Genomic DNA, 25915 nt, shown 5'->3' with positions numbered 1-25915 from the left:
AGCTACAGTCGTGGGGTTGCAAAAAGTCAGACATGACTGAGGCAACTTAGCATGTGTAATCAATATTAAAAACTGAGATATTTGGCATTATTTCATTTTATATCTCTCATCTATTGTGATTTTGCACATACAGCACATCTCAGTTCAGACTAAAGCATATTTCAACTACTCAACTGCCACATGTGGCTGGTAACTAACATGCAATTAATTATTTACATGAAAGGTTAGGGAAAGGGGGGAAATGTTCTTTGTCCCCAGCTCATCTTGCTACTAGTTATCTATATCTATCTACCTACCTATATGAAATATTTATTTTTTCAGTTTGCAAAGTCGTTTCACATTTGCTATTCAGTATTTCATTTAATAAGAACATGCCTCACCTCAAGGATGAATTAGATTTTAAGAGGCGGGGAAGATTCCCATCAACAGGAAACAAATCAGCAGAAGCAACAAGGAGGGAAAAGTTCCATTAGGAAAGTAATCATGGAGATAAACCTAAGAAGATACATCTAGGAAGGCCTCAATGCCAGACCAGGGAAGCTGAGGTGTTCATTGTCAGCTGGTGGGAAGAAACCAAAGGAGTGAGCAGAAAAGAGGCAAAACTGGATTAAGCGAGTGGCTAAACAGCATGAAATGGAGTGGAAAAGGCTAAAGGTAGTTGATTAGGGAATCACAGCATTAAAATCTGAGGAAGAAATAATCTAGATGGAGGGATAGGGGGACAGAGCCATTTGTCTAGTACCTGGGAGATCCTAATATTAGTTCCCTTCCACCTTTCGGGACTGGGGAGATTTTTAGGGGCCTTTTAGATCGCTCCCTCTTTCTCTCCCTCCCTCTCTACCAACAAATACCTGAATACCTACTACCTGCCAAGGACTATGACAGACTTTGAAGATGTAAGAGGGAACAAGGCAGGTAAGATTCTGGACCTCTTACATCTTGTTTTCTGGAAAGAAACAAGCCAGTTATGACATAAAATATTTTCACATTGTGACAAGTACTATGAAGAAAATAATCATGGAGATGACAGGCCTGGAGAAGGAATTCAGAAGTGGTGACTTAAGCCCTAAGACCTAAAAGATGAAAGGAGCTGGCTGTGCAAGAAGTCAGGGTAAGAGTGCCCCAGGTAGAAGGAAAAGCACATGCAGTCTTGCAGACAGCAAAGAACTTGGGTGCTTGAGACTAAATGAACAATGCTGCTACAGCAAAATTTCAGTGGGATTGTGGCAGGAGGTGTAGTGAAGGGGGAATCAAGTGGATGGGTCGGGAAGGGCCCGTAGACGCTGACAAGGAACTGGATCTTAGGACCAATAGGAAATCATTAAATTTTAGTATCTAAAAGATTGCAGGAAATTACTTCCTCTGTAAGATCACTCTTGCTGCAGTGTGAAAAACTCTATAAGGCTGGTCTTGCTGCAGTGTGAAAAGCTGCTTAAGGCTGGTAAGGGTGGAAGCTGGGATTTCAGGTAGACGACAACTAGACAAGCAGGTAAGAGATGATGATGGCACGGCTTGTGTTAAGAAAGGTCCTTGGGAAAACTAATGACCCCATGTCAATATTTGTGCAGACAGAAACCTCTGATTGCGATGCAAAAACTTCAGATGAAGGATATTGTCTTGTCTTAGTATGCACTTTCGGGGGGAAACTGCTGTTGAAGAAGTCAACATGAAAATAAATATTTGTTTATTCTAGATATTGGAACATACAATCTTAGCACACATCGTTAAATGCAAAATATTATTTCCAAAATGTAATTTTCAATTTCATTTTAGTTAAGATGATTAGGGACTTTCTGAGGATACCACACACATGGCTTGACAATTGGAGGAAAAAAAAAAAATAATGGAGTCCACGCAGAAAGAACAGCCAAGGACAAAAGCAAAGGGACAAGAATGAGATTGCCAAGGTAAAGCACCAGAAAGTAGCCCAGTGACTGGAGGAGTAAGTAGCCATCAGCACAAGATATGTGGTCCATTTTTAATCAATGACCAGGAGATGGCTTCTCATTCATCTGTCACCTCCACACTGCTGGTGTATCACACAATGACGGTGTGCTGTCTCAGTCGCGTCTAACCATGGGATTTCCCAGGCAAGAATACTGGAGTGGGATGCCATTTCCTTCTAAAGCGGATCTTCCCCACCCAGGGATAGAACCCGCATTTCCTGCGTTGGCAGGCGTGAGCCACCAGGGAAGCCCTATAAGAATAAAATAAAAACTAGCAGAGTAAGGTATAGATACCTCGCGCTACAGTATTTTTCAGCTATCTCACAAGAGCTGATAAGAACTCCATCCACTTCCAGCGAACCAGGAGTAGAAACACGAGTTCTAAAGAGAATTAGCCCCTCGTCTAGAGAGTGCCTGTGTATTCCCGACGGCTTCACGATAACGTTCTTTTCGGTTTGATCACCGTCTCTTCCCTTAAGGCCCCTCCCGGCACACCCTCAAAGATCCACAATTTTGGAAAATTCTCAGGAACTTCCTCCTGCGAACGGTTCTTCAAGCCACTGCACACGTAGCCTTGACTCCCCAGCCTTCGGCCCTCCAAACTAGAAAGCAGCGCCTCTTCTCCAGCCGGAGCAAACCAGCTCTCTTAGAAAAAGCGAACGTTCACAGACTAATTCCGCAACATCACATCCGATCCCCGGCCCCAGCCGCCGCTTTACACCGGAAGTCGCAGGCATGACGTGGCCAAAACGCACGTCGGGGGGGCGTGTCCCCGTAGAGGGGGCGTGTCCCCGTAGAGCCAATGAGCTCTGCCCACCTCCCTTCTCGGTCACTGTTTTGTCTATTCACCGCCTGTGAAGTCAGAGGGAGGCGCGGAGGGAGATAAGGTATCCAAGAGGGGCCAGGTGTCGCCGTCGCCCTGAAGGCGGAGGAGAGGCAAAATGGTTTACATCTCGAATGGTGAGTTGAAGGGGCAACGTGGGCGACCTCCGTGCTGGAAAGCCGGACCCCGGGTTTCTTCCGTGCTCGTCCGCCGGCCAGGCTCCGGTTTCCTGTGCACGCCCCCCGGCCAAATGGAGCTGGGGGCGAAGTCGCCCCGGCCTGCAGCTCCTCAGCCGATCGTCGCTGAGCAGGCGGCGGGGGCTGAGGTCCCCTTGACGACTGCTGTGCCGAGCGTCCGGCGATCTCGCCCTCCTGGAGCTTCTGCTTGTGGGTCTTGAAAAGTGGTCTTTCCTTTTCGGGCGTCAGTGTCCTTAAGTGTTAATAGTGAAGACCACAGTGTTTACACCATCTGCGTTGCGCTATGCCTCGGACACTTTTAAAAGAGTCGCTCGTGTGTCCACGCATTCAGTCTCTAAATCGCCTTATCCGGGTGAAAAGTATTGTCTGTTTTGCGGGTGGAGACAGCCGCAGCCGGATTAATTAGTTTGCCCAGGATCACAGATGTAGTTCTGATGGTTTATTTGGGTTTCTAACGCCGGTAGGCTGACGTCACCTTCCTTGCGGTTGTCTACTAGGCTGCCTCTTGTAAGAGCCTGGACTAGAAGCTTTGGATAGACTTTTCCCCCCCAGGTGAGAGGGAGCACGTCACGCAGGTAATTTTCTGTCCTAATTTCAAGGGGCATAGGGAGAAACAGCACTCCCTGTGGGAACAAGCTGATTGTTCCTGGAATGGAGAAGCTGAGAGAGACTTAATTCAGTGGTTCCCCAAAGACAGTGGATGGAAAGAAAGACACAGTATGACTGTGGGGAAAAGTCAGAACTGCCTGCCCACTTGTTTGACTCAGGTGACACAAATGTCTTCTTGGTGCCCTTTTAACTAGTTCTTGGATCACAGGAGCCAGATCCTGGTTCCGTTTGAATCATCTGTTTATCTTAAGAGGCTATGAAGATACTGTAGTCTGAAGTCTTCTGGCTAAGCACACTGCACTTCTTTGCTTTTCAAAATCTCTCTTCTCCTCCAAAACTCAAAAGTTTCGTCTTGGTTTTAGGCACTTGCAGACCTTGTGTTACATCCTTTGTGGTTAAGGCTGGCAGCTTCTATTATTTACTGACTACTTATATATATTTGTAGCGTGTCTTGTGTATTCCTTGTTGTTTTTTATCTGCATAAATAAAGTCTTATTAGGGCCTATAATCTCACCTGTGTAGTTGAGAAAAGCCAGTTGCATTCAGGCCACTTATTTCTATCTGAGGGAGGAGAAGTTTCTGCCTTCAGAAACTGGGAGAAAAAGCACAAGAAACTGAGTGGTACAAATGCATTCAATAAGGCTCCTTAGAACTGCATAGGAAGAAATTGACCAGTTCTAGTTAGATCTGTTTTCTAAGAAGGACTGTATCAGTATTTCATAGATGACAAAAATTTTCTCTTACTGTCAGATGACTTTTTCTTTTTCCAACAAATGTATATGATGACTAGTCTTGTGATGCTTTTTCTTAGAGAAGGAAAATGTCTCAATGGTGCCGAACTAGTAAGAGGCAGAACCAAGCCAATCACATACTATTGTTCAGTTGTTCAGTCATGTCGGTGTCAGACTCTTTTCAGCCCCACGGACTGTAGCCCACCAGGCTCCTCTGTCCATGGCATTTGCCAGGCAAGAATACGAGAGTGGGTTGCCGTTTCCTTCTCCAGGGGATCCTCCCAACCCGGGGATCTTCCAGACCCAGGGATCGAACCCATGTCTCCTGCATTGCAGGTGGATTCTTTACCACTGAGCCACCTGGGAAGCCCTCACACTCTGTAGTAGCCCCTTTTTCTCAATAGCTGTGTAGGAGCTCAGATCCAAGTGGATACTGAAAGTAAGCTGGTCTGTGAAAGAGGAAAAGTAAGCTGTAGGTGGCGGGGGGCGAGGGTGGCAGTGAGTGTGGTGAAGCCCTTGGGAAAATGGAGAGAACAGGTAGTTGACAGATGGCTCTTCTCTCAAGATATTCTGACCTGTTGATTTATAAGATTGAAACTCTATAGAGTATTCACTTTTCCTGATATAGCTTCTATTATTTAAAGTGGTTTGAAAAGTAGATGCATTTTTCTGTAAGATAAAACTGGAATCTGTAATTAGGATCAACAGCATTCTGTTAAAGAAATAGCTGTAAGCCAAATTCTCTTCAGTACTTAGAGCACACAAATTTTTTGACTTATAGGAATTTTAACATAACAACTGTTACGTGGCTATGAAGATTTTAAGAGTATGTATAAACAGTCTTTTTATCTAGGCAAGAGACTTTGCAAGTGAAAGAGATACTCCAAACACATCTAGGAAATGGAAGTGGTGTGAGCATTCTTTATACTCATTCATCTCATTTGTTTCCTCAAAATGCTTGAATAAACAGATACTTGTACACCTATGTTCTTAGTAGCATGTTCACAGTAGCCAAAACGTAGAAGCAACCCAAGTGCCCATCAATAGATGAATGGATAAACAAAATGTAGTATATTCATACAGTGGAATATTCATCAGCCTAAAAAAGGAAGGATATTTTGACATATTCTACAATATGGATGAATCCTGAAGATATTGTACTAAGTGAAATAGCCAGTTGTTAAAGTACAAATAGTGTATGATTCCTCATACAAGTTTCCTAGAGCAGTCAAGTTCATAGGGACACAAAGTAGAATGGTGGTTTTCAGAGTCTGGGGAGCAGAGAAATGGGGAGTTAGTCTTTAAGGGGTGTGGAGTTGTAGTTGGGGAAGATGAAAAAGCTCTGGAAGTAGCTGATGATGATGGTTTATGGTAATGTACTTAATGCCATAGAATTGTACACTTAAAATGATTAAAGTGATAAAATTTTCTGTTATATTTTATGTCATTAAAAAAGAAAAAGAAAAATCTTGAGATATCACCCACCAAAAATTACAAACTATAGGAGGCATTATTTGACATATGAAGGGAATGACCTCTAGATCACAGAGCTTCACTTCCCCAAACCTTTCCTTAGGACCATGTACACATAACAGACTTCTCCTTGCATAGACCGTTTGGAATAGCGAACATGTTGAAAATTGAGCTTATGATTGTTACCCGACTGATTTAAGTGTAATGTGTCTTGTGTCAGGGATTTGTAGCACTAACCAAAGTTTCTTCATTCTTATCTGCAGGACAGGTGTTGGACAGCAGGAGTCAGTCCCCATGGAGATTATCTTTTATAACAGATTTCTTCTGGGGAATAGCTGAGTTCGTGGTTTTGTTGTAAGTATGGTAGTGCTGTTAATAGCCCTGATATTTAAGTTGACAGAGGTACATTAGAGACATTATGTTGGTATCTTAAACAAGCTCAGCTTTCCTGAAGCAGTTTTCAATTGTGAATTTTATTAATAGTTTTTCTAAGAGAGATAAAGACCTGTATACTGGGAAAACTCCCCTCAAACACCTTGTATGATTATAAATATCTTCTTGAGTTAGTAAGGTTGACCATGACTTAGCCCTCGTGGTAACCATTTCAGCCTGCAGCTATGGGGCCAGACCAACTCTTTCTCTTGCCCAATGACATACCTCACTTTATGTTATTTCCACCTTTCATGTGTACGTGCAACTTTTATTGCACAGTATACATTGAGTAAACAAGGGGAATTAGATCTTGAATTTTAAAAGCTCCCAAGCCATAAACTTTTTTTCTTAAATGAAGGATTAGCATCAATACACAGGATACACATAATTCACCATAATTTCAAGCAATTCTTAGTTAAATTCTTTCTTTTTTGTTTTTTTTGGTCTCTCATATTCTGTTTTATGAAAATTTTTCATCAACTACTAAAAAGTCTTACTCATCCAAAATTTAAACATACATTTGAGTGTCTCATGGCCCAAGAACTCAACATGTGGAAGATAGTTTCTTCATTGACTTTAATGTCAGTAAATACTTTGATTTTACAAGGGGCCTTGGGGAGGGCATGATGGTGGGAGGTAGACATCAGAGGAGGTTATTCCAGGTGGGAGAGACACAAGAAAGATGGCAGAGAAGTTTGAAAATCAGCCTATGATATTTATACTTAATTTGATGGTAGCTCTGGCATATAAAGTTTAATCTGATGTCTGCATGTAGCATAAATGAAAAGGGGTAAAATAGAAGAGACTACCATAGAGAAATATAACAGGAGATAGAAAGGCCTAAGTTTGGTACTCACTGCAAAACTTCTTTGCAATCTCTTAGAAATTTCACCTCCATATTGTTTGTTTAATTAATTTAGTTAAATTTTAATTTTATTTAGTTAAATCCTTTCCCCTTGACAAATAAAGAAAATTCCATTTAAATGAATTCCCAGAAAGCCCTGTGCCTCTGGCATACCACCTCAATCCCTCCTTCCCCAAGGTAACATTAGGTAAGCTTTTGGCACAGAAATATACATGCGGTACTTTAAAAGCAGTCTCTGGGGCTTGACAATCAAGACCGAGCAGAGGAAGAAAGTTGGAGTTGACTCTGGTTTCAGAGTCATTCGTAGACTCTGTCTAGAAGAGTTACAGCAAATAAGAAAGACAAAGGATGGAAGCTTGCACAGAACACAGCATACTGTGTTGAAACCTGTGTTTGTGATAGATGGTGTTGTCTAGCTAGCCTCAAGAAAGGGGGCTTTGGAGCTAAGTTAGTTTAGTCTTCCTCCCACAGAGATGATAGTTGAAGCCATGGAAAGTTTTCAGTGTTGAAAGTGGATCTTCTGTTGTTTCCTGCCCCTTTCAGTTTCAGAACTCTGCTTCAACAAGATGTGAAAAAGAGAAGAGGCTACGGAAGCTCATCTGATTCCAGATATGATGACGGAAGAGGGTATAACTTTTTAAATTAATAAAAGATGTTTTTACCCCTCTGTGTAATTTATTAAAAATAGGCAGACAGACATAGTTAGGCTCATTTAAAGGCTTAAATTCTGTTTTACAAAATTAATGCATTATTGTAACTCAAACAAGTTGCCTCTGATTTGATAATCTGAGTTAATCTGACAAAGCTAAATACATCAAATATCCTATGGGAAAAGTCTAAACTAGAGAATGAAAAGCGATGGTCAACATTAAAATCTAGAGATTTCACTTTAGAGTCTATAGATTTCCAGCTGCTAATGGAAATCTCAAGGTCCAGCAGCACTGGGTGAGGCTTGTGTTTCCATATGGCTAAAATAAACTGGAGTTGGGTTTCAGGTAGGCATTTATAGGAGCTATTGTTCAGTTTATCATAATTCTTGCTTGACTCACTTTTCCTCATGTGTGTAATGTATCTGGTCTCTTTCAGTATTTGAATTTTCAACTCAGATCTAAATGGTAGTTCCTATTTTAAATTAAGAAAAGGATCTATTTGAGTGTTTGAAAAGAACCTACTAAACAGTAAAAATTAACTTTTCTTATCTTAGGCCACCAGGAAACGCCCCCAGAAGAAGAATGGGTCGAATTAATCATCTGCAGGGCCCTAATCCTCCTCCAATGGCCGGTGGATGAGGAAGGTAACTTACAGTCTGCAGTTCTCCAGAGATTTCATTTTGAAAATGTCTCCTTAGGAAGGCTTTCCTTAGGAAAATAGAAGTCATAGCATTTTATACTCAAATGTCTTATTTGGAAAAATATTTATATCTTAACCCTTGAAAAATTATCTTTTGAATCAAAATGTCTTTTGCAGAAGGTTTTATAACATGCAAAGTTTTTCATACAGATCCAAATTACCAATGAGTAACTATTATAATGTTCTCTTTTAGGTAAATGTCTGCTCTAAGAAGCAGACAACTGGACGTGCACATTAATAGCAGAAGGAAACCATCAAGAAATGGAGTGCTGACCATGCTGGACAAGTTAGATGAACGTGTACGTCTAAACTAGGACTGCTCTGTGTCCTCACAGACAAATGAGGTCATGCTGGGAATTCCCTCTGCAGGGATCTGGCATGACTGACAAGGCAGTTCTATAAATGCACATTTGTCTCATCTGTTTTGTATCGTCTGTGAAAGTGTTAATATAGTTTTAATAAGTAAAATTTTTAGGTTACAAAGCTGACTTCTCAACTTCTCATCTTTATAAAATTAAAACTCAAAAAGCTGCAAATTTGAAGGAAAATAAAAGACTGTGTATTGATTACTATTAGTGTCACCTTTTTCAACTTATGAAATATTGTTCATTGTTGGGTTTTTTGTTCTCATTTATAAATAAATCACTGTGCTTATTTCAGTAGTATGCATATGATATCTATTCTCTTGAATTAATTTTTAATCTTAAAACCTATCTGTCCCATGGATCTTTAATACAGTATGTCTTATTTGCTACCAAATGTAGTTAGCAGGGTACAGAATGTTCCCTGAGCTACAGAATGTTCGTTTGATAAGTGGTCTTTAAAATTATGGGCTTCAGTCTATCTGCCAATTTTAGTTCTAGAGGTGCTACCTGTTGGCTTTAACCCCATCTGAATGCAGGTAACTCTTCTTTCACTAGAATGAAAGCTCTATTTGGTTAGGGATTTTTCTTCTTTATCCCAGTGCTTTGAACAGTGAAGTGAAATGAAAGTCACTCAGTCATGTCTGACTCTTTGTGACCCCATGTACTATCCAGTCCATGGAATTCTCCAGGCCAGAATACTGGAGTGGGTAGCCTTCCCCTACTCCAGGGGATTTTCCCAACCCAGGGATTGAACCCAGGTCTCCTTCATTGCAGGCAGATTCTGTACAAGCTGAGCCACAAGGGAAGCCTGCTTTGAACAGTAATAGAATTGTCTGTACTATTCATTTTTTTCATAACTATTTCAGTGCCTATTACACGTAGCTTTGAACAGTGGCTACATGTAATAGGCACTGAAGAAGTGAAGTGAAGTTGCTCAGTCGTGTCCGACTGTTTGTGACCCCATGGACTGTAGCCTATCAGGCTCCGTCCATGGGATTTTCCAGGCAAGAATACTGGAGTGGGTTGCCATTTCCTTCTCCAGGGGATCTTCGTGACCCAGGGATCAAACCCGGGTCTCCTGCATTGTAGGCAGAGGCTTTACCGTCTGAGCTACCAGGGAAGTCACAATAGGCACTAAAACAGTTATGAAAAAATGAATAGTACAGACAATTCTATTTTGTGTTTAACAGTCTTTGGATCCAAGGTGTTCAGGTAAAAGTGTTTTTGTATCCATTTGTAAGCATTTATTCAACTCTGCCTGGAAATAGGAGTGGAGAGGCATTAATACACTGGTTTGTATGAAGACCAGATCACAGGAGGACAGACTGGAAGCAGGGAAATGCATTCAGAGGATGTTGTGTTCTAAGTGAGACAGTAGATTGGACTAGGTAATGGTGGTAGGAATGGAGAGGTGGTTGCATTGAAGGCATATTTGAGAGACTGGGATTTGCTGATGGATTTGGCTGTAGAAGATGTGGATGACTGAAGAAACAAAGTGAAACTTGCTGAGGATGGTTTAAGTGAGAGTAGATATGGGGGATCAGGAGTTCCATTTTGTACATAAGTTTGCAATGCCTTGTAGACATCTAAGTGGAGATACTAAAGAGTTGGTTATCAGGGAGAGATCCAAACTGGAAATACATATTTGGGAGTTATCTTCATATTTAAAGCCATGAAACTGGATCAAGTCCTCCAAGTAGTTTGTAGAGAGATGCCCTAAACTCTCCAGGGAACACTAACATCCGAGGCCAGACTGAGCACAGCCAGTGAAGTACGAGGAGAACTAAAATTACGTACGTTATCTGAGAAGCCAGAGGAAACACGTGTGAGGTTTAAGCGACAGGCTAGGTATCTCGGATTCAACAGCAAGTACGCAAAACAAAACACAAAGTAGCTGGCCGGCACGCGGCAGCCCTGACCAATCGCATCCGCATCCGCCCAATCCGCCCCCCACCCCGCCCGCTCCGGGCAGCTCGGCCTCCGCCCTTCCGCCTTCCCGGAAGCCTCTGGGCCGACGCCTGGCGGCCGCCTTGTCTGTAAGCGAAGGTATCGTCTGCGCTGAGACCAGTTCTCTGGCGTTCGCGTCGCGTCACTGAAGCTAGACTGGAGGGGCGTCGGCGGCCGACATGACCCAGGCGGAGAAGGGAGAGGCGGAGAACGGGAAGGAGAAGGGCGGGGAGAAGGAGAAGGAGCAGCGCGGGGTGAAGCGACCTATCGTGCCCGCGCTGGTGCCGGAGTCGCTGCAGGAGGTGAGGCGGCGGGGGCCGGGCCTCGGACTCGGCTTCCGGGCGCGGGCGGCGAGGGGAGGAGACTGGCGAGCGACCCGGGGCTTTGGGCCCTCACCCGGGTGGGTGGTGCAAGGCGGGCATTTCCCGTTCGCTCCGAGGGCACTGGGCAGCTGGCCCGGTCACTGCGTCCCCGCCGGTCGCCCCCAACTGCTGTACGAGCCCCTTCCGGACCGTGAGGCCGGGACAGGGCTGTCACTTTACTGTCGTGTAGTTGAGGGAGCAGACTGGCTGGTGTGTAGGGGCCAGGACAGTTCCCACTCTCTAGGATGCTCCCACTTGGAGAGGAGGCGGGAGGAGAAAGCTCCAGTTGAGCTGGGGCAGTAGGTAACAAGGCCTGATGTCGGTAACAAGGCCTGATGCGGGTTCGCTAATGCAGAGCACCATTGTTGCTCAGTCGCTAAGTCGTGTCCGATTCCTTGCGACCGCATGGACTGCAGCACACCAGGCCGCCTTGTCCTTTATCTCCCAGAGTTTGCTCAAAATCAGGTGCACTGAGTTGGTGATGCCACATCTCCTCCTCTGTCATCCTCTTCTCCTCCTTTCTTCAATCTTTCCCAGCATCAGGGTTCTTTTCCAGTGAGTCGGCCCTTCACATCAGGTGGCCAAAGTATTGGAACTTCAGCTTCAGTATCAGTGCCTTCAATGAATATTCAGGGTTGATTTCCCTTAGGATTGACTGGTTTGATCTTGCAGTCCAAGGGACTCTCAAGAGTCGTCTCAAGCACCACAGTTCAAAAGCATCAATTCTTCAGTGCTCAACTTTCTTTGTGGTCCAACTCTCAAGTCCATGCCTAACTACTGGAAAAACCATAGCTTTGATTATATGGACCTTTGTTGTCCAACCAAAAGTGATGTCTCTGCTTTTTAACATGCTCTTTAGGTTAGTCATAACTTTTCTTCCAAGGAGCAAGCAAGTGTCTTTTAATTTCATGGCTGCAGTCACTGTCTGCAGTGATGCTGAAGCCCAAGAAAATAAATTCTGTCACTTTTTCCACTTTTTTCGCCATTTGTGCAGCTGATACCTAGACAAAGACCTAAAGGATATTTAGGAGTTAGCCATGGGGAGTGTGAGGACAGGAGAACATTGTGGAGGAGACCTGGGCCAAGAGAGCCTGGGAAAGCGTTGGAGGTGAGAATATCTGAAATCAGGGAAGAAGAGAGAGCAAGAAATGAGACTGGAGATCTTAAGAGGGGTGTCATCATGAGAGTGGTATAAGGCAGAGCCTGGCCTCTTCTGAAGGGGAACTTTGGAAGAGCTAGCCAGACTCCGAGCTGCATGATCAACTCTTTTAATCCTCATAGTAGCTCTCTCAGGTAGGAACTTCAGTCAGAGCCAAGAAGTGGCACAGTCTGAATTTGAAGCCATATCTGTGAATTCAGAGCCTGAGCCCTTAACCACTGTTGGAATTTTGCTTAACATCAGTCAGTCATGTAGCACCTTTTGGTTTTTCCATATCCTCTGTGGCACCTCTACTGTTATTTGCTGAATGCCTTTTTTTTTTAACTTCTGAATCTTTTCTTAAGCAATAATATCCAGGAAATGATATGTAAGATTCACTGGCTAGTTACTCTAATATGTTAAAATAAATTTGTAATTAATAAAAAGTCCTTGTCCAGACTTTGGAAAACTGTATTTACTCCCAGAGCTTCCCAATCAGTGTCCTGCAGCCTGTGTGCCATTGATGGGGTACAGGTGTCCCTGACAGCAGGCTTCCCAGGTAACTCATTGGTAAAGAATCCACCTGCCAAGCAGAAGATGCCAGTTTGATCCCTGGGTCTGGAAGATCCCCTGGAGAAGGAGATGGCAACCCACTCCAGTATTCTTGCCTTGGAAACCCCATGGACAGAGGAGCCTGGGGGACTGCAATCCATGGGATTGCGGAAGAGTCAGACACGACTTAGCAACTAAACCATCACCACCCTGTCCCAGATGGCAAGCAGCCTCGTCGGTTTAACTCAGTCGCCTAGATGTGTGTTGTCGGCCATAACACACAAAAGCTTGAGGAGTCTGCTGAATAGCACCAGGCCTTGTGAGAATGGTGCCATCACCATTCAACAGATGACCTCTGTGCCATGCGCTGGGCATAGAGTAGTGAAGGAGACAGTAACAGTCCCCTCTTACATGAAGGTTTTGTCTTCTGGGAGAGCAGTCAGTAAATCATGGTAAGAATGACAAGTGTCATGAAAAGGAGGGGTGCCATAAGATTTTATTACAGCAGGACAAACACACCCGGTGTAATGACATTTAACTTAAGACCTGAAGGGAAGAGTAAGATTTAAAAGGGAGGAAGAACACTGCAGACAAAGGGAAGTGCCTTTGTGCAGGCCTGAAGGTCAGCACTGTAAGCTAAGAAATCAGGAGAAATCTGGATTTGGAAGACCAAAGAGACTGAGAAGGAAGTAGTTCTAGAGTAAAGCTAGAGAAATAAGCAGGGTCCTGGTCTTGGAGGTTCTGAACTGTTTCTTATCAGCAAGTTACAGAAATGTTTCGAAAGGGGGCAGGCCAGGAAGACACAACTGAAGCTAACGGGTGGAACGGAGTAGGTGCTGGCTGCGGAGTCGTGCTGGAAAGGCCATTCTCAGCGGAGGCATCCATTTGTCAGAAGGACTGTTGGAGTCTCTCTGAGTCCCTCAGCGTGTTTCCATGGTAATGGTTCCCCAGTCACTCAGGTTATATTCTCCATTGAGAATTATGGCTCTAAAAGCCCACTGTCTTGATTTGTGCTCCTTTGTCAGTCCTTGTGGACTGTCTCCCAAGAGCGGGTGGTGAAAGGCAGACATACGAGGATAGAATTGTGAACTCTGGCCTTTAACTCCAGACTCTTACCAGATTAGGTAAATAGCACAGACTCAATAAGGGTAAAGTATTTAAAAACCAGTGACCAGAATACAGTTTATGCTCCTTCTCGAAAGTGGTCCCTGTATGGAGCCTTACTTTCCAGCATTGGAAAACAGCGATTCTGTTCTAATACTACATTTCTTCCCTCACCTACTCAGCCAATGTGGTCAGAGCTGAGCGATGATACTGGTTACGTCAGGAGCTTTGGTAAATTGCAGATTCCTAGGCTTTCTCTCCCAGGAGATTCTGAATCAGAAAGTTTGTAGTGAAGCCTTAGGGTCTTTTTATTTATTTATTTTTTTAACAAAGATCTTTAGGTGTTCGGATTTAGGGAACCCAGCACTTCACGAGTCGTAGTACTCCCCACACTCTTATTCCTTATTTAACTGTCTTCTTTAGTAAATGGAAAGTTCTCTAGTGGCTGGGACTTGGTCCTTGTCAGCACTGTACCTGTAGTGCTTGGCACAGAAACACCTTCAAGTCATAGCTTGATTTGCACTGGGTGCTTAGGATTTCATTCATTTAAGCAAAGATTTGTTGACTTTTGTGCCATGAGTCAGATCCTCGAAACACAGATACAAAATGTGTTTGATAGTCATTACAGGAAGCTAGCTTCTTTAAGCCTGTTAACCATCTATATTATTTTCTAAAGTCACACTCCTTTGTTTTATATTTACAGCAAATCCAGAGCAACTTCATTGTTGTCATACATCCAGGTTCCACAACTCTGAGGATTGGTCGAGCTACAGACACACTTCCTGCCAGCATTCCTCACATCATTGCACGAAGACACAAGCAACAGGGGCAGCCGCTGTACAAGGACAGCTGGCTGCTAAGAGAGGGACTAAACGTAAGTCAGGATGAGCACCTGGAGGGGGGTTCCCTGGCACTCCAGGGGTTAAGACTCTGCTTTTGCTGCCAAGGGGCCAAGTTCAGCCCCTGGTCAGGGAACTAAGATCCCACAAGTCACGCTGTGTGGACAAAAAAAAACAGCACACACACACAAAATGGAGGACCTGGAGAGAAAGCCCAAGGTTGTCACCTTGGGAGGGCTTAGATACTCAGTGTATGGCGTCATCTTGAACAACATCTTCATAGCTTTAATGTATCTTAAAATAATGACATTGTTCAGGGTTACAAATATAATTTTTTATCAGAGCTAGGAATTTTAGATTGTATAGAAATAATTGTAACAAAAGAAAATTAATTTTTATAACCCATCAGGAAGAATTGGGTATCGAAGAAGCTGATTTTTAGTGGAGGATACAGAATTGTCAGTTTCTTAAAATGATGCATCCAGGTGTCTGTTAACTGGCTGCCATATTTTTTCTTCCAGATATTTAGAGTTTATATTGAGCTTATTTTTTCAATCTGTAGCAAATTGAATTCCTCCAATAAGCACTTGTTATAATCTTAGGATAAATCATAATTTTAAGGCAAAAAATAATATGTTCTTGGGGTCATTTACTTAGGATGCAGTAAATGTCCTATTTTGCAGGTGATAATTAACAGGAAAAATTTTCATGATAGGTATTAAATATGTATATAACATTATAATACACTTTTAAGCTTTAAATCAAGGATAGTTTTAGGAACTTACAGTTTCTATAACTCTGATAGTAGGCCTTAGGGTTTCATTTTCTAGCATAACTAGCAAACCATCCTTAAGTTCATTTCTAAACTTAACTATAACTTGACAATGTAAGGGTTTAAAACTCACTTATACCTTTGGATCTTCTAATTCTATCTTAGGGACTAAATCTCAGGAGTAAAAATAGAAAGAAAATAAAATAATCTTTTCAAAAGTACTTATGGAATGTTCTTTGCAATATCACAATAACTTGAATACTCATTAACTAAGTGAAATAACACATGTAGGAAAAATATTGCTATAAAATTGTAAGCATGAAAGTAATATCGATATATGGAAGAGTCTAGAAATACTTGGTAAGTTTAAAGTGTGCTATGCTCTGATATTAAGTCAGAAGTCCCTTGAGGTTATAGATAATTGCAACAGTTGGTTTATGTGATGGTGCTTTTCTGTTTTTGTTTTTTTTTAATAAATAATAAAAAGGTTACTTTGAATTCTTAGGGTTAACATACGTGATATAAGTGAAGGACACGCTTGTTGATGAGGGAGCATTTCCTCTTGCTAGGTTAAATTAGTATTTTGTCGTTACTTTCTCTTTTTCACTAAATCATTTATACTGTTCATCACTGTTTCTTTTCTGCCAGAAACCTGAAAGTAACGAACAAAGGCAAAATGGCCTTAAAATGGTGGATCAAGCAATATGGTCTAAAAAGATGTCGAATGGTACAAGACGGATTCCTGTGTCCCCTGAGCAGGTTGGGTCTCAGCTCTTTCTTCAGATTCATCCCTTGACCAGTGCTATTATGTCATAACCATTCGTGTGCACTCCCTGTTTCATTATGCAAATTATTAAAGATGGGATTTTCTTTAAAAAGGAAAGAAAACCATTTATAACCACCTGCAGAATGCCTAAATTGGTGTTACAAATGTCTAGGCACGCCAGTTTGTAAGGTAGCGTTTCTTATGTCAAGTTGATGAACATTTAGTTTGCCTGAGAGTCTTGAGTGTATTATTCCAGCATCTTGATGAGAAGCTGTATTCTTACTATGTTTGTCCTTTTAGTGTGATAAACCAGTACTGCTGGGGATGGACATGAGTCTATGTCCAAAAAGTTCCTTCAGTTTTTAAGTAAAAATAAAAGACAAATTTTTCATTTTTACCAAGAACTTTATTGAACAGTGTGTTCACTGTTTTGTTCCACTGCCTTCTACTGCTTTTCAGGCAACTTCATAATTCTGTCTTCCCAAAACTTTTTATGTTTTTGAGCAAAGAACTGTTCCGAGTGCCTTTTACAGACTTTCGGGGATCTGAAATATTTTCCACTAAAACTTTTGTGAATAAAATAAATGGAAATCGAAAGGTGTGGTGTCTGGTGAAAACAGTGGATGAATCAGAAATTCCCATCCAAGCTATAGTAGTTTTTCCATATAGACAAACATGTGGTCTTACGTTATCCTGATAGAAGATTATGCATTTTCTGTTGACTAATTCTGGATGCTTTTCAACGAGCTTCTTTCAGTTGGTCTAATTGGGAGCAGTACTTGTTGGAATGAATCTTTGTGGTTTTCCAGGAGACCATAATACAGGACTCCTTTCAATCCTACATCAAAGCAATTAACATAACCTAGCTGGTACAAATATTACTCATTGCTCGATTGGGATATTTTCAGTGTGTTGGCTATCTCTTGCATGGTATAATGTTGATTATTCTCAAGTAATGTCTCGATTTGATCACTGTCAACTTCACTGGTCTACTGGACCAGGGAGCATTGTCCAGTGAGGAATCTCCAGTGCGAAACTTTGCAGACCACTTTGGACACGTTTGATAAGTCACAGCACCTTCTCCATATTACTGCACATATCTTTCTGTGCATTTCAGTTGCATTTTTACCTTTTTTGAAATAACAAAGCATACGATGCAGAAAATGTTGCCTTTTTCCCCCCATCATCAATATTAAGATGGCTACACAAAAATTCACCCGTTTTGACAAGTTTTTGTTTGAAATGCACACTGATGTTACAGCTATCACAACATAATCTAACAGTTGTTTTGAATAAAGTTAAAGACAGCTAACTGCTACTTGAGACATCTTACAGAAAAAATGAACTGTTTGGTTAACCAAATATATAAATTTATATTCAAGTTTCAGCAGAGTGCAATATTCATTTTAGACTGGCTGTGAATCACAGCCTGACTGTTAACATGAGGGGAATAATCAAGGTTGTGGAAAAGGGCAGGAGAATCCACTTGTGACCAATCCCTATTTTGTCACCAATCTTGGATTCGTTATTAAAATTTGCCACTGTATCTCCTTTTTTCCTTGCATAGACTCAGAATTTTCTGATGTTCCTTTGTTTCAGGCACGTTCCTACAACAAGCAGATGCGACCTGCGATTTTAGATCACTGCTCTGGAAATAAGTGGACAAACACATCTCATCACCCTGAGTTTTTGGTGGGAGAAGAGGTAGGAGACTTGTTTACAGTGAAATGGAAGAAAACATAGGTCCTATTTATAAAATTAATGTGCTTTGCCACCCAGTTCTGGTTGTTCCCAAGCATTCTGTAATCTACCCTGAGGAAGAGACAGTCACACTGGCTCCTGAGATATTAGACACTCCATCCCCAACAGGAGAACAGTCAGCAAATGTTACTGATAACTTCTGGCCTTTGGTTTTTGAATGTGAATCTGGGAAACCCTGAGAGAAGAGTTCTAACAATGTATTCATCTCCCCATTGTTTCTAGGCCCTGTATGTTAATCCTTTGGACTGTTATAATATTCACTGGCCTATCAGAAGAGGTCAGTTAAATATTCACCCAGGACCTGGGGGCTCTCTTACAGCTGTTCTGGCAGATATTGAAGTAATATGGTCTCATGCAATACAAAAATACTTGGAAATCCCACTGAAAGATTTAAAGGTAAACAGAAATTCCCAGTTACTGAATTGTCTTTAGAGATTCTTGGTCAATAAAAGTACACCATTCTTTGTAAGACAGTGTCCTTGAAGCCGTCTCCAATTTAAGGTGTTAAGAATATCCTTTTTTCCTTCACTAAATTCCCATCTGGTGCTTTCTTTTTTTTCCCTCATTTTGTTTGGTTCTTGGTATTTCTATTGCTCTGCAATCAGCAAACTTGCTCGTGTTTATATGTTCTCTCTGGACCTTTTTTGGACACATCAGTTGTCATATTTTTTCATTTTACAAGTTTTAAATAATTCAAAAGGAAAAAAAGGTCCACAAAACTTCAACTTTTTTTAAAATATAAAACCTAAAAGATAGCAGAGAGCTTGAGCTTTTACTTTGGGCCTCTAGCCATTGCTGCTGCTTCTTTAGAGAGAATCCTCTCTGAGTAAAATTTGTTTTGACCTGACTTGAATATTAACCATTTTATCTTTTTCTCCTTTGTTCTTCTTTTTAGTATTACAGATGTATCTTATTAATTCCTGATATCTATAATAAACAGCATGTGAAAGAATTAGTGAATATGATCCTAATGAAGATGGGTTTTTCAGGTATGTCTGTTATTCCAGGGAAACCTGCCTGAAATGAGATTGTTTTGTTTTTTCCTGACACAGTTGATTTAATTCACTGCTTGACTGAAATGCTTATTCTGGGAGGGTCAGTGATGCTTGCCTGGGGGTTCCTAGACTTTAATTAGATATTTGTTACAGGATCTTTTCTGCTCCCTAGCTGATCACTGTCTGCCTTTTGTTTTTTAGGGATTGTGGTCCATCAGGAGTCTGTGTGCGCCACCTTTGGCAGTGGCTTAAGCAGCACGTGTATTGTAGATGTCGGAGACCAGAAGACAAGCGTGTGCTGTGTGGAGGATGGAGTCTCTCATCGGAACACTCGGTGAGGAGCTTCGGAGGAGGTTTTCTCTGCTTCCTCTTCCTTTACAGCCTATTCAACTAAAAGCATCTTGAGTTAGAAGTTTTTATAGGAATTATATGTAGCCCATCAGGCTCCTCCGTCTGTGTGATTCTCCAGGCAAGAATACTGGAGTGGGTTACCATTTCCTTCTCCAGGGGATCTTCCCGACCCAGGGATCAAACCCAGGTCTCCCGCATTTCGGGCAGACACTTTTTGACCTCTGAGCCATCAGGGAAGCCTCTGATGCCTAGGAATTATGTATTCACATTTTTTTTATGAAGCCAGCGAGATTGTGGAAGTGCAGATTTGAACAAGGCTATATACTGGTGATTCTAGGGTATAACAAGGCTCTAAACTGGTTCCGTTGGAACCCTCTGATATGAGCCCAGGCTTCCTGGGTAGCTCAATGGTGAAGAACCTGCCTGCCAGTGCAGGAAACACAGGTTCAGTTCCTGGGTCAGGAAGATCCCCTGGTAAAGGAAATGGCAACCCACTCTCATTTTCTTGCCTGGGGAATGCCATGGACAGAGGAGCCTGGCAGGCTATAGGCTATGGGACCGCAGAGAGTTGGGACACGACTTACGAACTAAAAACAACAACAGTGTGAGCTCACATCATTGAGTTCATGGAAGCCCTAGTGTGTGCTGTGTGCTTTCCCATAGGAGAAGTGTGTGTGTTAGCTCTGTGTCTCTCACTGGTGTGGCAGTCACTCACAGCAAAGCTTTATATAGGCAAGTCATTTAGGAGACAGTAGGTTTTTAGGTCTAAATTGTCTAGCTAGCATTTTGAGTATCTGCTTTTCTCTCTCTTTCTTTTTTTTTGGCCACACTGCATAGCTTGCAGGATCTCAGTTCCCCGACCAGGGATTGAACCTAGGCCGCTGCAGTGAAAGCTCAGAATCCTAACCACTAGGCCACCAGGGTCTCCTGAGTATTTGCTTTTCTTGTCAGGTTATTTTTGTTGAGTGAAGAGTAACTTGGTGGTGGTCCAATCCCTTCATTACATTATCACTGACAGAAGAATTAATAAAGTAACTAGCCTGAGCAGGTTTGCAGCTTGCTTATCTGAGACAAGCCCAGCACAGGTGAGCATACCAGGTAGTGCATATACCCAGTTCTCTGCAGCGTTTTGTGCTTCCAGGATGGCTTCTTCAGGCTGATTTTATTCTTCCTGTCACTCACATAGGTAGTTTTGACTTTTAAGGCATAGAAACAAACCTAAAAGAGGGCCTAAGCTGTCCTTGAGAAAAGTTAAGCTGTTACCTCCTAGGTTACAGTGCATTCTCAAACCCTGATTGAGTCGTTTGAGCTCCTCCATTTGTATTACTTAATGCCATTGCTTCTTAAAGTACAGAGAGAACACTGGACCCCAGGTCTTCTACCACTGAAACAGCACAGCAGTGATCCCTCCAGATGGTAGAAATGTTCAGCTAGTGGCTAGTAGTCTCAGAGTTCTTCTCCCACAAGAGAGATTTGTGTTTTGATGTTATTCCCTGTCATCTCTATATGCCGGTAAGTGTAGATAGGCAAACAGCTGTCATATGCTATACATATGGACTTGGCAATGAGCTGGACTTAATGTGTATTCTGTCTCTTGGATTTTTTTGCAAGTAGCATTTTTACTTCTTGATGCTCACCACTGGTTTTTCCTAGTTTCCTTCTCTCTCCTTTACATCCATTATGCCCTTTCTTTAACTTATCCTTACATTTCTTGAAACTTGCTGTTTCACTGTGCCTGATTGAGTTTTTGGAACACCCTTTGCATCTTTTTAGCTGCCCTTTTCTCTTAACTCCAGGCTCTGTCTGGCATATGGTGGATCTGATGTGTCAAGATGCTTTTACTGGCTGATGCAGCGAGCTGGTTTCCCTTACAGAGAATGCCAGTTAACAAATAAAATGGATTGCCTTCTTCTGCAGCACCTTAAAGAAACTTTTTGTCATTTGGATCAGGTGAGAGCAAAATCAAAATTGCTGATTATTTTTGTTTTCAGGGAAAATTGAAGATATTTAAGGATAATTACAAAATTAACAGTTCTGTGCTACTCATTCAACCCGAGTTGATAAAACCTTGAGGCTGAAGCTCTTAAGAAGTGAGAGATTTTTGGTAAGGTCAGACCCATACAGCAGTATCTCATACTCAGGAAAACACAGCTAGTTTTTTTTTTAAGAGAGTAGATTTCTCTCTTCTTAGGATCTGTGATCATTCTAAGGATAAAGATCAACCTTTAGATGTAATGAACAGTAGCAGGTAAATACATAGTTACAGACAGTTAATAAAATGGAATTTTATTAAGTTTTTTATTAGTAAGAAGTACTTTCTTACTATTGTGAACAGTCAGCATTTAATCATTGCTGTATGTGAATTGCTACCTTATTATACTGTTCGTTTTAGACTTTTTTAAAAAACCTTGTTCGAGTAATAAAATTCTGAGTAAAAATTTTTTTGAGAAATGTAAAACAGGGTAACATTTCCCAGTTATTGAGGGAATTTACTTGTTGGTTTGGACATTGTTTGTATTCGTGTATATTGATAATGAAAGAAACCAGAAATTCAGGTAGTGTCAATTTCAGAAATGTTGAAAGAGAAACAAGGTACAGTTGAAGTCCTGTTTTTTAAGTTCCAGTGGAAGTGTTAGAAAGTTGTAGAGCAACCCTTTCGTGGGTGAGATTTAGACCACAGAGAGGCTTGTCATTTGTAGAGTTTGCGTGCACTTTTCCTGATTGACTGACAGCGTCTTTCCCCGGATTCAGGACATCTCTGGGCTTCAGGACCATGAGTTTCAGATTCGACATCCAGATTCCCCTGCCCTTCTTTACCAGTTTCGATTGGGAGATGAAAAACTCCAGGTAACATATGGGTGTGTATTTCCCATGGGTAGAAAGAAAGGCAGCCAGGTTCAGTCAGACTGAGAGAATGTGTATTTGCTGGAAACCTCATGAAGTCAGAATGCCAACTAGGTGTAAATGAGCTGCTAGCCCAACGTTTAAACCACTGATACAGAATAGATCAGAAGAGATCTGAGCCATCTTTTTAATTAGGCACTGTGTGAGGAGTTGCTATTTAGAGAGAGACACCATTCTAGGAAATTATAAAGTAGTTTACTAGGCACTCATTTTGCATTCACTTTGAGATTTCTCTGTCAGGTGTTATATCACCCATTCATTTTGATGATGAAGCCCATTACACACTGAGGAAATAATGCTCCTTCCAAGAGACAATGCTTACTCAATCCGACTTACAGGATCTGACCTGCCAGTTTTGTTTTTGGAAGGACATGATTTATTTAATGGGTCAGTTTTTTCAGGAGGCAGTAGCCTTGATTGGTCGTTCTTTTTCTTCCCTGCCCAGGCTCCAATGGCTTTGTTTTATCCAGCAACTTTTGGAATCGTTGGACAGAAAATGACAACTTTACAGCACAGATCCCAGGGTGACCCTGAGGATCCTCATGATGAGCAGTACCTGCTGGCCACGCAGAGCAAGCAGGAGCAGGTCTGTGGTAACTCGGGGTGAGAGGAGATAGTTTTGTGCATGAGAGAGAAGTTTGCCCACACTTAATGGATTGTTGCAATGACTGCAGTCTGACAGTATGCTAAAGCTGATACTATTTTTAGGACCATAGATGAAGTCTACATTTAAAATCCAGATGGCACATTTCTTTGTTCAGCAAACATCTATTTTCAGAATACTACTCCACACATGTGAAAGTTAATTTAATGATGATGCTTCCCTTTTGGTGTGTATTATTTCTGAACTTTTCCTCTTTTGAATATTTTTCCAGTAGTATTTTCAGTAAAATCTCACCTGTTTTTTTTCTGACCTGTTTTTAAATTATCACATGAAAGGTGGGTAGGCATAGGCAAGGAACTGAATTCCTTTGTTCAGAGCCTATCGTAGTTGTAGGATGTCTGCTGCAGGGGCACAAATTAAAGCTGTTACCTGCCAGTGAAACAGCAGTTCATGGTGGAGAGAAGAGGGCTGTAAACCTGCTCTGGTCTTTGTTCCTGTCCCCAAACTGAGCATGAGATTGCATAGATAAGGTCTGAAAATGAGGACCCATGACAGCCACTGGCCCAAGAATTCCACTGAAGTAACTATACTCAAAAGCTCAGGAGGGAATAGTTCATCAGCGTCAACATTTCAGTCTTAAAATCCCGCCAATGTTCGGAAAGTTCTGTGGTTTGCGCTGCCAGCCTGGGGTTGCCTTGGTTTGTTAGCATGTCCTCGTCTTCTGCACCACCCCACCCAGTGATGCGGGGGCGGGGACTGGGTGCTAGGTTGCGTGCTGTGGGGTGTTTCCTGTCTGCGGCACAGAGACAGGGCTTTGTTTTATAGTGTCCAGCAGGGGGGTGGGGAGGGGACATCCAGCTGGAGAACACTGACCACTGTCATAGTCGGACCATCCATTCGACTCTCCTTTTGCTTGATTTAAAGTCTGCAAAAGCTACTGCTGACCGGAAGTCTGCATCCAAACCCATTGGATTCGAAGGGGACCTTCGTGGCCAGTCCTCTGACCTTCCAGAAAGACTGCATTCCCAGGAGGTGGATCTGGGACCCTCCCAGGGAGACTGTTTGATGGCTGGCAATGATTCTGAGGAGGCTCTCACCGCACTGATGTCCAGGAAGACTGCCATCTCGCTGTTTGAAGGGAAAGCCCTGGGCCTGGACAAAGCCATCCTCCATAGCATAGACTGCTGTTGTAAGCACATCTGGGGAGCCGGGAGCGAGCAGTTCCAGGGTTCAGGCTAGGGTGTAGTTTTATCCTGCAGCATGTTCATTCAAAAACTATCGAGGACCTACTTTGTGCCACCATTGTCAGGTATTAGAATCTGATTCCTGGCCTTCTTGAACATAGAACCAAGTACCAAAGGCCAAAACAAGTCAAATTACCACATAAAGGCATTCTAGGTAGAAGAAGCAGCCTATGTACAGGCCAGTGTGACTGGGAAGCAGGGTGAGGCTGTGGGAGGCATGGGTACACACCACACTGGGCTTTGTAGCCCCCTTAGAGGTTGAGGTCCTGATCCTGCTAGTAGCAGGGTTGGGGGCGGGGCATATGTGGGGACAGCAACTTGCTCATGTTTTGAGCTTTGCAAGGTTCCTCTGGCTGTATTGTAGCATTGTTGAAGATAGGTGGGGGAGAGCACTTTGAGGGGCTCCTGCCTTTACCAAGCAATAAATGATGATGACTTGGCCTAGGGTGATGGTAGATACGGAGAAAAAGCGTGAAAGGGATTTCACTGTCTTTTCAGCATCTGATGAAACCAAAAAGAAGATGTACAGCTCCATCCTGGTGGTGGGAGGTGGTTTGATGTTTCATAAAGCCCAAGAATTTCTGCAGCACAGAATTCTCAATAAAATGCCACCTTCATTCAGGCGAATTATTGAAAATGTAGATGTGATCACAAGGCCCAAGGTATGTTGTACATGGTGCAGGTCAGACTCTTTTTCCGGTGAAACAGCATTATTTGTAGTTGTATGTGGACAGAGAAAATCCTGGGAGGCATGAGGCTGTGTAGGGGGTGTTCTCGGGGGCTTGGGGCAAGTAGAAAAATTACCTTCAGCAGGTCACACAGATGTGGTGGAAGGAGCTCTGGACTCAGGGACTGGATTACTGGCTTTCAGTCCCTGCTGTGTTCTCCAGATTAGCATGACCGACTTCTGACTTGTCAAAGGATGGGGTGGGCAAGGAGAAGACTGACTGTACTCACACTGTCAACTAGAACAGGTCCATTTTCATCTCGTTCATATTGAGAATCTCCTGCTGGTCCCTAGACCAGGTGATCTTCAAGGATCTTTTTGGTTTGAACTGTCATGGAAACCATAAACAGCAATTTAGAAACAGATTGTGTCTGTATTTTATCATTCTCACTGACAGTTCCGGGGAATATTTCTGTTTAATTTTCATTCAGAGGGAGAGGTTATGGGATATATTTATTCCACTGAAATTTCAAAATAAGTTATTTCCTTAGAAATGGTCCGGCTTATAGGGACTATTAGTGGAATAATAGGAAGTAGTGAATAATAGCATCTTCAGTAATAAAAACCGAAAAATTTTCTTGTGAACTAGAATAGAAAATGTCTGTGGTTAGTTCATAGGTCCTGCATGAGTCTGCCCCTAAATTCCAGTAAATGATTAAGTATATATCTTGTCCGTTTTCATTGAAATATCTTTGTCATTTCTTCTCTAGGACATGGATCCCCGGCTGATTGCCTGGAAAGGAGGGGCAGTGTTGGCTTGTTTGGATACCACACAGGAACTGTGGATTTATCAGAGAGAGTGGCAGCGCTTTGGCGTCCGCATGCTACGAGAGCGAGCTGCTTTTGTGTGGTGAAATGGACAGAAAAGTCGCTGTTGGAGATCAGCACAAACCTTGTGGTATAAAAGACTTAGTATAATTTATTGACTTAGGTGCTTTTAAGTTTCATGAAAAGAAATGAATCTTAATTTTTTTTTTGTTGAACACATTACATTAGTGTAAAAAAATAAGCTGCTTTTGTAGTCAGGACATTTGAGAATAAATATGAACTTAGTCTTC

The 25915-nt window shown here is 42.2% G+C and overlaps 2 protein-coding genes across 4 annotated transcripts; both read left to right on the top strand.

Moving 5' to 3' along the window:
• Positions 1-2725: 2725 nt before the first annotated feature.
• SELENOK (selenoprotein K) lies at positions 2726-9091 on the top strand. 2 transcript variants are annotated; one of them, XM_040247218.1, is made up of 5 exons: positions 2726-2906; positions 6043-6133; positions 7620-7703; positions 8281-8370; positions 8620-9091. In XM_040247218.1, exons 1-5 carry the CDS (start codon positions 2888-2890, stop codon positions 8621-8623), a joined length of 288 nt encoding a protein of 95 aa, XP_040103152.1. In that variant the 5' UTR covers positions 2726-2887; the 3' UTR covers positions 8624-9091. The 2 variants fall into 2 exon arrangements, with proteins under 2 accessions (XP_040103152.1, XP_040103153.1); XM_040247219.1 differs by lacking the exon at positions 8620-9091 and having other exon boundaries at positions 2786-2906; positions 8281-8374.
• Positions 9092-10778: 1687 nt separating this feature from the next.
• ACTR8 (actin related protein 8) lies at positions 10779-25915 on the top strand. 2 transcript variants are annotated; one of them, XM_040247216.1, is made up of 13 exons: positions 10779-11040; positions 14598-14768; positions 16154-16264; positions 17871-17975; positions 18255-18428; positions 18928-19021; positions 19229-19361; positions 21175-21328; positions 22130-22225; positions 22728-22868; positions 23811-24075; positions 24629-24792; positions 25568-25830. In XM_040247216.1, exons 1-13 carry the CDS (start codon positions 10918-10920, stop codon positions 25709-25711), a joined length of 1875 nt encoding a protein of 624 aa, XP_040103150.1. In that variant the 5' UTR covers positions 10779-10917; the 3' UTR covers positions 25712-25830. The 2 variants fall into 2 exon arrangements, with proteins under 2 accessions (XP_040103150.1, XP_040103151.1); XM_040247217.1 differs by lacking the exon at positions 14598-14768 and having other exon boundaries at positions 25568-25915.

Source organism: Oryx dammah, unplaced genomic scaffold (assembly GCF_014754425.2).
Source record: "Oryx dammah isolate SB20612 unplaced genomic scaffold, SCBI_Odam_1.1 HiC_scaffold_9, whole genome shotgun sequence".
Lineage (NCBI taxonomy): Eukaryota > Metazoa > Chordata > Mammalia > Artiodactyla > Bovidae > Oryx > Oryx dammah.
The sequence above is the reverse complement of the archived record's forward strand: the minus strand, read 5'-3'. Positions and strand labels throughout refer to the sequence as shown.